This window comes from Euleptes europaea, chromosome 4 (genome assembly GCF_029931775.1).
Source record: "Euleptes europaea isolate rEulEur1 chromosome 4, rEulEur1.hap1, whole genome shotgun sequence".
Classification (NCBI taxonomy): Eukaryota; Metazoa; Chordata; class Lepidosauria; order Squamata; family Sphaerodactylidae; genus Euleptes; species Euleptes europaea.
Window position 1 is genome coordinate 99,336,886 of NC_079315.1, and position 14,419 is coordinate 99,351,304.

Sequence of the window (14,419 nt, forward strand, 5' to 3'; positions counted from 1 at the left end):
GGTGGGCCCCTTCAACTGTGTTGTTCAATAATTTACAATAGAGCAAGCTATGACACCGTGTTGGTAAATATGGTGGACACTTTTTCCCCAGACTTTGAAGAGCTGGTACCACTGGATCAAGTTCATCAGTTTTGTTGAATAATTTTCAACTAAAAAGTTTTAATTTGAGTTTGAATAGATCTGCAATTAACTGTTACTGTTTTGAAATTTTATTGTTATTATCTTCCTTAGTGAGTCATGCAAACCCCTATTTTGAATAATGCTTTGTATAGGATAGGGTAGGGGGTGCTGGGGTTGAGTTTGTGGAACCAAGGGGGCGGTGGCCCGAAAAGTTTGGGAACCACTGGTTTAGATAGTCTTGACCATAATTACTTTTGGTGAAGTGGCGGGGGGGTATAGGAATTAATTTACTACTTGCAATCCCACACACCTGGTCCTCAGCTGCTTAAGTTTATCAATTGTGTCCTTTTGCTCAATATCAAGAAGGGCTTTGTAAGAATAAATTCAATCCTCCTCTGGCAATTCCCTAGCTAAAGGGTTCCCCACCAGAGTTTCGACTGGAGAGGTTAGGCTAGGTTGTTAGGTTGCTGAAGGTTGTTTTATTTAAGTAACTTGTTTTAATACAGATTACAATGTTGGTTTTTATGATTTCATTTTGCAGTATCGTTGTTTTTTTACTTTGTGAGCTGTTTTGAGCAAGTCCCTGGAGAGGTAGCATATGAATTGCCATTGATGTCTTTAAAAGGGGATTAGTCAGATTCATGGACGATAGTTTCAACAATGGCTATTAGAGGAAACCTCCAGATTCAAAGGCAGTGAACCTCCGAATACCAGTAACTAGGAGGCAATAATCTAAAGAAGGCCTTGGCCTCTACGCTCTGTTTGCTGGCTCTCCAGTGTAACTGGTTGGCCATCATATAAAAGAGGTTTCTGGACTCGATGGACCACTGTTTGAACCCAGAAGGGCTCTTCTTGTGTTCTCTAAATAAACCAAACAGATAAATAAATCATGTATTCAAGAAACAGAGGAACTTTTACTAACCTTAACAGAAAAATTAAATGCTGGTCCAATTTCATCATAATTGTTCACAGTGGAAAGAACACTATGATTGGAATATATCTCATAAAAATTCATGCTGGTAAGCCTGAACAAAAACAACAAAAACGTTATGAATTAGCATTTTTCAGAAATCTCACTTACACTTAGGAGTTTAATTTTAAAAGAACAGTGTTAAAGTCAATGTCCAAAACATGACAATGTTATTCTCTTGTGAATGTTGACATCCCCACAAATTTAGTGAATGCGCTGACATTTTCATGACTTTTCAAACAGATTCAATTGGAATGCTTACAGTTGCACTAAGGTTGCTATAAACTGTCCATAACTATCAACAGTCAAGAAATTTTGAATTTTTCAAACATTCAGTGAGCCAATGGTATAACAACCACGGTGATGTAGCAGTTACAGAGCAGGACTAGGACTGGATAGTCCCTTTTTTATATCCATGCTAAACATGAAGCTTATTGGGTGACCTTGGGCCAATCATTCTCTCTCAATCGACTCTACCTCACAGGGTTGGTGTGAGGATAAAACGGAGGAGGGGAGTACCACAAATGCCTTGGAGAAAAGATGGGATACATTCTGTCTCTTCCTCACAACTGTGGGAAGACTACAAGCATAAGAAACTCCAGGTAAAAAAAAGGTAAAGGTCCCCTGTGCAAGCACTGGGTCATTCCTGACCCATGGGGTGATGTCATATCCCAATGTTTTCTAGGCAGACTTTGTTTGGGGGGGGGGGTTGCCAGTGCCTTCCTCAGTCATCTTCCCTTTACGCCCAGCAAGCTGGGTACTCATTTCACCGACCTCGGAAGGATGGAAGGCTGAGTCAACCTTGAGCCGGCTACCTGCAACCGACTCCCGTCGGGATCGAACTCAGGTCATGAGCAGAGCTTGGACTGCAGTACTGCAGTTTACCACTCTGCGCCATGGGGCTCATAAGAAACTCCAACAGATGTGTAAATTATACCTAAGATTTTTGCTTTGAGGTCAAACTTTTATTGTACCCAGAAGATGACCATGCACCCTGACAGAACCACTGCAAAAGTTGTTAGTTAATTCAGGATTACCTTGTTAAGTGAAGTTCTGCATTGTAACGCAGTGGAACTGTTAGGTTGATTTGATTGTTTGTATCATCCTCTTCAATGCTTGCACTATATATGTCAAAAAGAAATGTATATTTTAAAATGTTTTAATGAAACAACTGCTCTTACAAACACAGCCTTTTAGTAACAGCTAGCTATGAGCTGCAGATAACACATGAAAATATTATATCTTACCTTAAAGCTTGAAAATTTAGAACTGCCTGATTCTGAAGACTTTTCAAATTAAAGTCAAAATTAACATCAAACGATACCTGCCCAAAACAGAAATTAAAGATTAAGTTACAGCAAAGTTACAGTTAAAGCAAAGTTACATCATTTGTCATTATAATCATTTTAGGACACTACAGGATGCCAGAATGGTATAGAGTATCAAACTAGGATCCGAGAGACCTGGGTTCAAATCACCACTCTGACAGGGAAGCTTGCTGGGTGACCATAAACCCTGGACCCCTCTGTCAGTCTAGCCCACTTCTCTCAGGGTTGTTGTTGTGAGTATAAAATGGAGGAGGGGAGAATGATGCTGTACCCACTGGGGAGAAAAGAGGGGGAAAATAAATAAGACCCTTTGGCAGGGTTGAAATCACTCCCGTATTCCAATGTGGGGAACAGCAAACGCGCTGGAGCCCATAACAAATCCTGACTAATGTGTGATGCAGCTGTCAGAGGAACCACACTTATCACTGCTAGGAGGGAAAGAGAGAATAAGGGAGGGAGGGGATTAATCTGGCCGTCTCCTTTCTTTCCCTTCCCAACTGAGGTGTTTCTCTGACAGGAAGGACCACGCATGTGGAAGCCATAGTTTCTGGGTGCCGGGGTTCTCACACATCTGCACTCACACTGCATCTGGTTTCTCTGCTCCCATTTACAGACCTCTCGCTGTGCAGCACCAGCATTTGTCCCGCTGTTTATCGTAATGCTGGACAGAATTAATGGCGCTGCGGTTGCTCCGTTGACAACCCTCCAAGATTTCAGCAAGTTAACTGGTAGGGTGGCTGAGAGCCAAAGTGACTACATCATATAAACAGTTTTGATGCATCTTTTAATTTCAGCAGCAAATATTTATTGCTTTCCCATGAACACAACCATTTATATTATATGGTCCAAAGCATTGGCACTAGTGCATGGAAAACTGCATAGTACTCTCTGGGCAGGATCCAGCCAACCTATTTGCTCAGTCTCCCCCTGCTCTCCTCCTTACTACAGCCCCTGGTGCTGCATAGCCTTTGTCCATGCCAATTCCATGATTTCCAGCATAGCTATTCTGGGCGGTCAAAGGGCCCCCCTCCTCTATCTATTAGTAGCAGAAAAGCTGGCTGGATCTAACCCATTCTGGATCGATGGACACACAACTACATTCTATCTGTGAATTTTATCCAGGGATGAATTTGCACAGCTATTTCAGAGCTGGTTTGCCATTGCCTTCCTCTGTGTAGCAACCCTGGGCTTCCTTGGTGGTCTCCCATACAAATACTAACCAGGGCCAACCCTGCTTAGCTTCTGAGATCTGACGAGATCGGGCTATCCAGGTATTTATTCTCCACCATATGGAAATTATCTCAGCAGAGGGGAATAATGTGAGCTGCTTTGACCCCCACTGTGGAGAAGGGTGGGGTCTAAAGGAATAAATAATAAATATAGACTACGATGGGAGGCAGATAAAAGGTAGGTTGGCGAATGGCTGAGAAGGGGACAATGAGGCAGGGGAAGGGAAAGAGGAAATCGCGTAGGGAGGGGGATAGAGGGGAGATGCCTTCTCACACAGTGGGGACCAAAGTAGCTCACACTATTCTCCTTTTCTATCTATCCAACAACCCTGTGAGGTAGGTTAGGCTGAAAGTATGTGACTGCTCCATAATCACCCAGTGAGCTTCCACAGCAAGATGGGGCTTCAGACTTGGGTCTCCCAGTCCCTACTTTGAAGCTCTAACCACTACACCACATTGGCTTTCATAGCTGGCTGCTGCTGAACAGTAGCAAGCAGCTAGGCCTAGTTGAGTCATACAAGTCCAGCGGTATCAAGTCACCCAGAGGTTGCTGCCAGGTCTAGTGTTGCCAACTTCCAGGTGGGACTTGGAGATCTCCCAGAATTACAACTTAACTCCAGATGACAAAGATCTGTCCCTCTGGAGAAAATAGCTGCTTTGGGGTGTAGACTCTAGGGCAATGTATCCGGTCGAGGCCTCACCTTCCCAAACCCTTTCCTCCTCAGACTCCAAAACAACATCTGCAGGAATTTCCCAACCTGGAGCTGGCATCCCTAGTCAAGCCTGGCCCCTATGAGTTCTACCTCAAAGGCCAAAATAGGCCTGGAAAGGCCCCTGCCCCCTCCTCCTGCCTTTTACTGACCGAACCAAACCTGAAACCCACATGATGACTATGGCATCATATATGATTCAAATATGAAATCTAAGAAATACCTGTTGCCCTTCTTTAAAAACAGGATAGCTGATCTGGCAGATAACAAGTTGCTGGATAGTGGTCACCTGACATGAAACTTCAGTACCATCAACCTAAAGGTAACATACAGACATCTAATGTGTAAACTATATTACAAAACTGGAGATTGCTTACATGATGATCTTTAAGGATAGTTCTTGTGGCAGTAATGTATTAGGGACGCTCACAAATGTGTCACATGCTTATTAGACATCATTTCTTTGGTTCAAATACAACTTTCGCAAATGCCCTGAAATCTGTTTCAAACGAATCAGGAGAATGCTTCCGAGGTGTTTAGCGAACAAGAGAAACTATTGCAATGAGGCAAGTGTGTCGCTTCACTCTCACCCCAGACACTGGTGACGACAGGTAGGACACAGGGCAATGATTTCTCCTAAGGAATTTCCTGATAAGTCTCCTATCTTTTATTATCCAAGCCTATGTGTATTTACCAATATAAGCAAATATGCCAGAGGTCTAAGCAAAAGTGGATGTTCTAGCACATGGGACAAATGTGCTTTCCTGATTGTAGCTTCATTTCTATCCCCATACAAGCCAAAACAGTCAATTAGCTTGCATGAGATGAGGGGCAGGAAGAGGAATTGGGAAAACCCTCAGGGAATGAGGAGTCACCTTGTCCCCTGTCATCTCTACTGTCTGGTGGAACAGATGAGTACATTTCCTCCAACACACTTCTTCACTGCAGCCCGTTATCCAAAACCGCTCTTATCAATATTTGGCATTGTTTCAGAACTGGGCTCATGATTCAGAAAGACTGAGATCAGGATCAGATTCTTCTAGGAGTATTCAAGGCACCTCACAATACAGAAGAATTATGTTATTTAAACTGATATGTATCAGTTCTTGCAATGAGCAGAGATTTACCTACCAAAAAGGTAAAGGTAGTCCCCTGTGCAATCACCGGGTCATTACTGACCCATGGGGTGACGCCACATCATGACGTTTACTAGGCAGACTATGTTTATGGGGTGGTCTGCCATTGCTTTGCCCAGTTGTCTTCACTTTACCCAAGCAAGCTGGGAACTTGCTTTACCAACCTTGGAAGGATGGAAGGCTGAGTCAACCTTGAGCTGGCTACCTGAAACCAACTTCTGTTGGGATCGAACTCAGGTCGTGAGCAGAGCTTTGACAGCAGTATTGCAGCTTACCACTCTGCGCCACAGGGCTCCTTTACCTACTAAACGCAGGTGTAAGCCAGAAACAGTAAGAGGTGGTTGATACTTTTAAAAGCAAAATCAGTGTGAATAAGGACCAGAAAAAAGTAGGGCCACTTCTTGCTGAACTCATCACATACAGAGTTGCCCCTTTTCATCTTCTAAATGCAGCACATGCGGGTTATTTAAGGGAGGGAAATGAAAAAGAAAAGAAACCCTTGCATGATGACTGTATATATGTGAACCAATATGACCTGTATTTATGTACCAATGTGATACATACAGCTGAAAACATAATTATCTGGCAACTTATTCTACACATATAATCTGTCGAAATTAATGGGAGCAATACAATAGTATATTTGCAATTCATGCTAGTTAACACAAGGAGGGAAACATACTTAAGAGAAAGGGTTAGTCTTGTAAAAAAATTCAAATGCCAATGTTAGCAGGAACAAAAGAAAAATCAAAACAAACATACAGGCGCAGAAGACGAAGCAAAAAACAAGTTTTCCGAAAAAGCAATTTGAATTCTGGTGTTGTATGCATTTTCTTTCTCGTTTCTCAGTTTCACACTGAATGTTAGTCTTTTGTTCTTACTGCTGATAATAAAGTGTCCTTTGCTGTTACAAGGAAGAAAAGAAAAAATACTGTTCACATGGTCTGCAGTTTAACTTCGGGCTAGTGAAAGAGAAGCACATGCACTAAAATGACAAGCCTGGACTAGATTCTGCATGCAGTTAAGAGACTCAAGTCTCACTGAAATCAACGGGCCATGAGCATACTTCATTCACAGCTCAGTGACACTATATTTATCTGACATTTCTGCTTGCATCCCAGTGACTAATTCAACATTAATTCTGAAGGGTCATACGTGCAAGAACAGTTTTCACAGTCATTCAAGTTTTGTCACAAGCACTGCACTCCTATGCAGAGTTACTCCAGTCTAAGCCCATTGATTTCAATGGGCTTGGACTGGAGTAACACTGCATAGGATTGCACTGTAAATAACAAAAATGTAAAAAGAGCCATTTCATTGGTGGTTAGCAATATTGGATGTAATGAAGAAGAAGAAGAGTTTGGTTTTTATATGCCGACTTTCTCTACGACTTAAGGAAGAATCAAACCAGCTTACAATCACCTTCCCTTCCCCTCCCCACAACAGACACCCTGTGAGGTAGGTGGGGCTGAGAGCGCTCTAACAGTTGTCACTAGCCCAAGGTCACCCAGCTGGCTTCATGTGGAGGAGTGGGGAAACCAACCCAGTTCACCAGATTAGCGTCTGCCGCTCATGTGGAGGAGAGGGGAATCAAACCTGGTTCTCCAGATAAGAGTCTACCACTCCAAACCACCGTTCTTAACCACTACACCATGCTGGCTCTACACCAACATGGCCAACCCATGTTCAACCCTGAAGGGCACATATGGTTGCCAGCCTCAAGGTGGGATTGTGGGTTCTCCTGGAATTACAACTGGTTTCCAGACTACAGAGATCAGTTCCCCTGGTGGAAATGCCAGCTTTGCAGGGCAGACACTATGGCATCACATCTCTACTGAGCTCCTTCCCTCCCAAAAATCTGCCTCCCCAGGCACTCCCCCAAATCTCCAGATATTTCTCAAGCCAGAGCTGGCAACCCCACATGCCTGATGCTCACAAACACCCGTCTCTCTCTTCTTGAAACTCTACACCAGGGGTGTTGAACTCATTTGTTACGAGGGCCTGATATGACATAAACATCACTTGGTTGGGCCAGGCCATGCCTCGCCAGTGCAGATCTGGAGTGGGCGGGGGGATGCTTCCCCGGCTGGCTCGTGGGCCGGATAAGAGCTCTTAAAGGGCTGGATCCGGCCCCCGGGCCGTGTGTTTGACACCCATGCGCTACACAAATTATTAGTTCACGGCAAATGATATCAAAATCTGGTAACTATAGTTTGTACAAAGGTCAGTGTGTCTCAAAATCAGAAATGGTAATCATGTTTGGAAACAGATTGCCTGATTCCCATGTAATGGAAAATTATAGTTTCTTCTGAAGGAAGCAGAGGGAAGAGTATGTGCACACGAGTTCCATCTTTAAGAACCAGTGTAGTGGTTGGAGTGCTAGATTAGAGTCTGGGAGATCTAGGTTTGAATTTCCGCTTTACCATGGAAGCTTGCGGAGAGACCTTGAGCCAGTCACACACTTTGGGCCTAACCTCCCTCACAGAAGAAGGCGAGGAGAATGATTTAAGCCATTTGGGTACCCATTGGGGAAAAGGCAGGGTATAAATGAAGTAAAAATCATAAATAAATAAATGACATGTGAAATAGGATCCTGTATCAATGTAAAGGCTGTGTCAGGGTTGTTTAAACCTAATAGAATCACAGCAAAATGTTAAACATGTATTTTCTTCTTAATTTCTCTTTTTAACCAAAGGGTAACAGTTGTCCCTTATTTAAGAGAACTGAATAATCATCCTGTCTTACTCATTATTTGTTTTCTGTTGAACATCAAGAACAAGGTCAGAACTGCAGATTTCATCTTCACCACAATCTTTAACAAACGGGATCTACAGGAATTAAAAAAAACAAGAAGAAAAAGGTTTGCTCCTACCGCCATAGGATCTTACTTCTTTAAAAATAGCAGAAGAAGGGTATCTGTGGGGCTGTCTACAATCAAACCAAACCAAATCCAAAATTGGGAATTATTGGTGGTCGGAAAAGGCATACATAATCAAAGCAAAGCCCCGAAGCAGTCAAGGGGGTGACCACAAGGAAACAGCCATGCATAAAAGGCCTCAGCACTTGTTCGGTTTAATAATGAAAGTGAAGAATTTCTTAAAGCTTAACTAATCACTTCTGTAGTGCTTATGCAACACCATCATAACCTCAGGCTATTTACCAACACAGTGAAACACCACATATCCACTCCCTCCAGACACATCTGCTCCCAGGACTCTCTGTTGCAGATATGAAAGTCACCTTCAGCAAAAGAGTGTCCAAGGAAGCTTCTGGTATGCCGCCACTGAAGTGGGCTTTGTGGAGATTTCTCACAATCTCCCCTCCAGGGCTGAACAGGGCCTTGGGATTTTTAACTTCCTTAGCAAAACCTCAAACTCTACACCCATTACAGTTAACAACAAGCTTAGCATTACTAGTGAATGGTCTCTGCATATTTCTTGACCAGATTCAATCTTACAATTATGCTTCAGTCTCCGCTTTCTGAATTTCAGGACTCCTTGACCCTGCTCTTTTGTTTTTCTCTACCAGCTGAATAGAATGTATGCATAGGAAGGATTCACCTATTGTACTTGAAGAAGTGGGCTCTATTCCACAAAAGCTTATGCTATAATAAAATTCTGTTAGTCTTTAAGGAGTCACAACTCAGTACCTTCCTTCCTATCACATTTTTAGCTTGCTCGTCTGCCAAAGAAGATCAGAGTGGCATACAAGTTTTGTGTTTTCCCCACCAAATTATGTGTTGACTCAGCAAGGAGTGCTGTGTGTCAATATACTTACACTGTAAGTAACAGATGCAGGGGAAGCTTTATCAAGAACTGGACCCGAGCCAGGATTCTTGAGGCTTATATCGATGCGTACACTAAGAGAGTTGACAGCATCAGAGAGCTCCTAAAGGAATACACACATATAATCAATCGATATCCTGATATTCTAATCTAATTTTAACGAAAGAGAAAAAACGATGTCATCTTCAGACTTAGTTTGCATGAGACAGTAAACCTGTCTCTGGTTGTCCCATTTCAGTCTGGGTCTATATCGTGGCAGCAAACCTCTGAATACAGTGCCGGGAGGCAGCATTAAGAAAATGCCTCAGCCTCCGTGCCCAGTTTGTTTGGCCTTCCAGAACAACTGGTTGGCTGCTGCGTGCAAACAGGATGCCAGACTAGATGGACCACTAGCATGATCCAGCAGGGCTCCTCTTATGTTCTTATGCATACGGCAGAAGAAAGTGGAAGAGTGCAGAGGAGGTAGAATAGATTGTACCACTTCAAGAAGCAGGTGAGGAGGCCAATGTTCAAACGCTCCCCAGTGCAAAACATAAAAACAAAATCTCCAGAAGCAGACAACTAGGATAGTGGTGAAAACAAGCTAGAACCACTGTCTTGCATGTGCTGACTTTATACTTGTAGGGAGTTTTTGTGTGGTGGAGCATTCAAATATGTTAATTCCTCTGCAGTGTGAAGTGGTACAATCTGTTTCTACCAATTCACTGTTCCACAATCCACTGCTTTCCCCCCTGTATGTGTAGACTGGGAACAGACCACAAACAGGGGCCCACTCTTCCTTCTAGAAAAAATATTCTCTGCACAAAAAAGCTGCACATCAGGGTAAAGCATCCTGTCTTAGCTTCCTACAAACAAAGCAGATGCTCTACGACCAAGCTATAGACTCACCCCCAGCAAACAGTTTAATCTCTTGTTCTTGACAAACAAGACTCCAACACAGGTTTCTTCTCATGCATTATATGGAATGGTTGGGTGAGAATATTTACCTGGATATTGAAAACATGTTCTATGCAGTTCTCCCTGGGATGAACTATGATGTTATTTTGCAGATACCTCTCACTAGTTTCTTTAAATACTCCTCTTGAGGTCACTCGAGAAGATAGGAGGTCAGCATCCAACGTCAGGTTGTATCTGATACCTAAGGAGATTTCAGAAGTGTTGTAGCCCCGTGAGGAAGCTGTGTTCATGGTGTTTCAGACACACTGTCAATGGATAGCCTTGGGAAAGGAGTCTTTGGATGAGGTCTGCAACTACAGAGTTTTTCCAGCTCTTCCATCTCTATGGATAACAGCGGTGTGCGGTATGATTGAAGCCACCATAGTGAACCTATGGAACTACTGTTAGGGTGAAGACTGTAAAGCACTTTGCAGCTTTAATCAATGCCATGTAAATTGCATATACTGATAAGAATATTAACTCAACTAAATTTATCTACATAGATGCTCAGCAGCAAGCTCTGGTTAGTTTGCTAAAAAAAAGTCTACAAGTAAAAGCAAATTCACTTATTCATACTAATCACTCAATCATTTCCCCCTCAATGGACATTTTCTGTCAGAATAAGGACACTTCCCCTGGGAGGGAAGTTTTCACCAACTTCCCCCTTGTACTACACTCTGTATCATGCCTGGTTCTGTCCCCATTTTAGCAGGTGTAATAGGCTGCAGTGGGAGGGGGAAAAGAGTGAAAGTTGTTCCATAACCTGAGCTGTGCTTGTGGTTGTTTGGATAAAACCCACTAGTAGGGTTGCTACCTACAAGCAGTTGTGAACATTTGGTAAGCACTGCAACAGCGAAGCAAATTGTCCTTCCCCAAAATACTGAACGGTGATTTATTTTTTATTGGTATGGATCTAGATTTGTGGGGGAAGGTGGCGAAATTTAGTATGTTTCTAGTAACTCCCCCTTCCCCGTCAATAAATTAAATAGCTCTCTTCCACAAAACTCAACACGTAATGAAACATAAGAAATACTTACCAACTTGATTACTCCTACTGGCAGGTCTAAATGTTGCACTGAAACATATCCTCAGAACTATCTCAGTATTCTTGTTTAGCAGGCTGATCTTCTTCGGTGTAGAGGAGGCATGTATAGACACATCAGCTATACTCTGAGACCTAAAAGAACAGATGCACCTTTGTCTTTCTCAACCAGACAGAGTGGTATGGGTAGTGAGTCTTCAGTACTTGCCACTAGGCCTGTTTAGTCCATCACGGAACATGATAGGGAGGGGAATGGGATCCTTTCCAGGGTTTTTGCCTCCCCTAACCACCTTGGGCTTTGCTTTACAAAAACCAAGGCTTGGGCGTAACAATGTTGTTGTGTTTGCTTAGCAACCTCCAAAATCGCAACAGATTTCAAATGGCATTCTTTTCTTAAAGCTACAGGTGTTTCTATTGTTTTGGGGAAATTTTAATCCCCTAATGCTTTTTTTTAGATTACAGATTTTTTTTCAAACCTGGGACTTCCTTCACATTTGCAGAGAAATCCCCCATCTGTCACTAACTCCATTTTGCACATTTATTAATCCGTACTCTATGGTCCAGTTCAGAATTATGTATAGGATAATGCAAAATGTTGAATGTCTGGGGGACGTTGGGTGATAACACTGGACATGTAGGATCCTGCACTGTATTTTAACTTACCAATAGTGTATTGCATTTCTTGTACACATCTGGTGTCTCATTCTATTATTTTTAGCTACTTTATTAAAACCACTACTAACCAGAGCTGAATCACGTTTCCGTCACTGCCAACTGATACATCAGTAATTCCATCACCATTTAAATCATTACGGCCATCAATTGATCTTCCAAAATACTGGAGCTGCTGACCAAACGCAGGGTCAGATCCTAGAATTTTCTAGAAAGAAAGATGATTACAGTAGATACAGATTGGTCTCTAAAGAGAAAATCACCTTGTTTCATCTACAAATATTAAGCTATGTATTTTGAGAATCTCCCCTTCCCATATCTTCCATGTGAATGAAATCACATTTTCCATTCTTATTGTTTTGTGAATTAGTTACAAAACTAATACATTGAAATGGTAGGGTCAAACCCAAAATGTTTATGACATGATATGATTATTAGTTTTTAAGGTGCTATGGGAGTTTTTTTCTGGTATGTATCATAATAGTACAGTGATCAAAAACAAACATTTCACAAAACCACTAAGACATTTTAGATGCATTTACATTCACACAATGAAAACATACTGAAATAGCAATCATTGCTAATAGTAATATCCAAGAGTAGCTGTGTGATTGTCAGTGCAATCCTAACCAGGGGGGTGGGGAAAAGCCCTTAGGAGGTGATGTGACTTTGGCACCGGCATAAATGCCACTTGTGCCAGCTAAATGGGCATTTATGCTGGCACAAGGTCACTTACGCTGATGCCAGGGAGCAGCGCTGTAGGACCACACATGGGCACCAGCGCAGCCATGGCGTCAGCGTATCTCTGATGCAGGAGCTCACGCCAGAACCAATGGGGGGTGTTCCTGGGTGTGGGGCTGACTTTAGTCTACTCCATGAGCCCTTTCGCCCTGGGAACGCCCCCTTTCGCTGGGGCAAACTGGCGCCTGCAAAAATGGTGGTGTAGGCCCATGGAACTGCACAGAGCAGTTTCACGGGGCTTAGGGGAATTTTCCTGGGCAGCTTGCTTGCCTCAGTGCAACAAACGGCCCAGGAGGCAGCGCCGTGGCTGCGCCATCCCCAGCAAGAATACCCCCCTTTGGATTTCACTGTAAGTCCTATAAAGTAAGCTACCATAATGGAGTGGTCTTGGAGCCTCAGTTCTGAATCCCCATTCAGTCATGGAAGCTTGCTGGGTGACCTGGGGCCAGTCACATATTCTCAGCATAACCTGCCTCACAGGGTTGTAATGAGGATAAAATGAAGAAGAGGAGAACCATGTAAGGCATGTTGGGTCCCCATTGGGGAGGAAGTTGAGGCATAAATGAAGTAAATAAATACATAAAAATATAAAATGCAGATGCATTTATTTTATCAGGGTTCATCAGAGAAAAAACCCATGGTGCAGAGTGGTAAGCTGCAGTACTGCAGCAAGCTCTGTTCACAACCTGAGTTCGATCCCTACGGAAGTCGGTTTCAGGTAACCGGCTCAAGGTTGACTCAGCCTTCCATCCTTCCGAGGTTGGTAAAATGAGTACACAGCTTGCTGGGGTGAAGTGTAGATGACTGGGGAAGGCACTGGCAAACCACCCTGTAAAACATAGTCTGCCTAGTAAACATTGGGATATGACATCACCCCATGGGTCAGGAATGACCCGGTGATTCCACAGGGGGACTATCTTTACCTTTCTTATCATTGTAAAGGATCTAAAAACATGTAAGAATGAAAGGAGTTGACACTGTATGAGCCTCACAAAACTCTAATAAATTCAGAATAGGTAACAAGCTCCTATTCCCCTGCATTCAAAAGGACTTACCTGGGAATACTTAGTATGTATTGTCCTCTGTTTACCATTGTAAATGTAAATCGCACCAGAATTTTTGTTTTCTAATGGCGCACCAACTATCACGTCGTTAAAGCCATCCAAATCAATATCTGAGACAGCAGTGATGGCAGATCCATAGCGAGCATTTTCTAACCCTTGAGGACCTTCCAGAAGTTCTTGTTTACCCAAAATGCCCTATGAGAAAACATCAGAAAATGAACGGGGCCCCCCCACACCATTATCTTATCAATACCAGACTAAAATTCTTGTATCCTAATACAATTCTTCGAAAAGGAGATGGAATTTCCTAGTTCCTACACAGACATAAAAAGCTGTGGAAATACTTAACTTCCTTGACTTTTATTGTGCCAGCTATAAAGGAAGTGTTAAAAAACAACTTACAGACATAATAAAAAAAATTTCCATTAAGCATCCTGGCAACCGTTGCTGAAGTAAACTTTACCATGGTGCTTGCACTGACAATTGTTGCTATTTAAGCAGTTACCAGATCCAGCTAGGAACCTTTCATGCTGGATTCTTGCATGCATGGTTTCCATCTCTTATGTTCTTATGTTCATCTCTAATCCAGCAGCTGAGCTTGTGCATGGATAATCTTCTTTAAAATGCTCAATGCTGATTACCGGTTTAGGAAAAGGAGTGAGGGAACCCTACCACACTCTTGTGTG

General features: G+C 42.8%; 1 protein-coding gene across 1 annotated transcript in view; it reads right to left on the reverse strand.

The window, feature by feature from the left end:
* ITGA2 (integrin subunit alpha 2) overlaps window positions 1–14,419 on the reverse strand; it is a 52,826-nt gene that overhangs the window by 12,604 nt on the left and 25,803 nt on the right. Inside the window, exons 13-23 of the mRNA XM_056848378.1 lie at window positions 13,725–13,928; window positions 12,000–12,136; window positions 11,252–11,391; window positions 10,265–10,416; window positions 9,271–9,381; window positions 8,239–8,321; window positions 6,256–6,397; window positions 4,581–4,673; window positions 2,338–2,414; window positions 2,128–2,211; window positions 1,043–1,145 (exon numbers count right to left, since the gene is read on the reverse strand). Coding sequence (XP_056704356.1) covers window positions 1,043–1,145; window positions 2,128–2,211; window positions 2,338–2,414; window positions 4,581–4,673; window positions 6,256–6,397; window positions 8,239–8,321; window positions 9,271–9,381; window positions 10,265–10,416; window positions 11,252–11,391; window positions 12,000–12,136; window positions 13,725–13,928 — 1,326 coding nt within the window. The remainder of the gene's footprint in view (window positions 1–1,042; window positions 1,146–2,127; window positions 2,212–2,337; window positions 2,415–4,580; window positions 4,674–6,255; window positions 6,398–8,238; window positions 8,322–9,270; window positions 9,382–10,264; window positions 10,417–11,251; window positions 11,392–11,999; window positions 12,137–13,724; window positions 13,929–14,419) is intronic.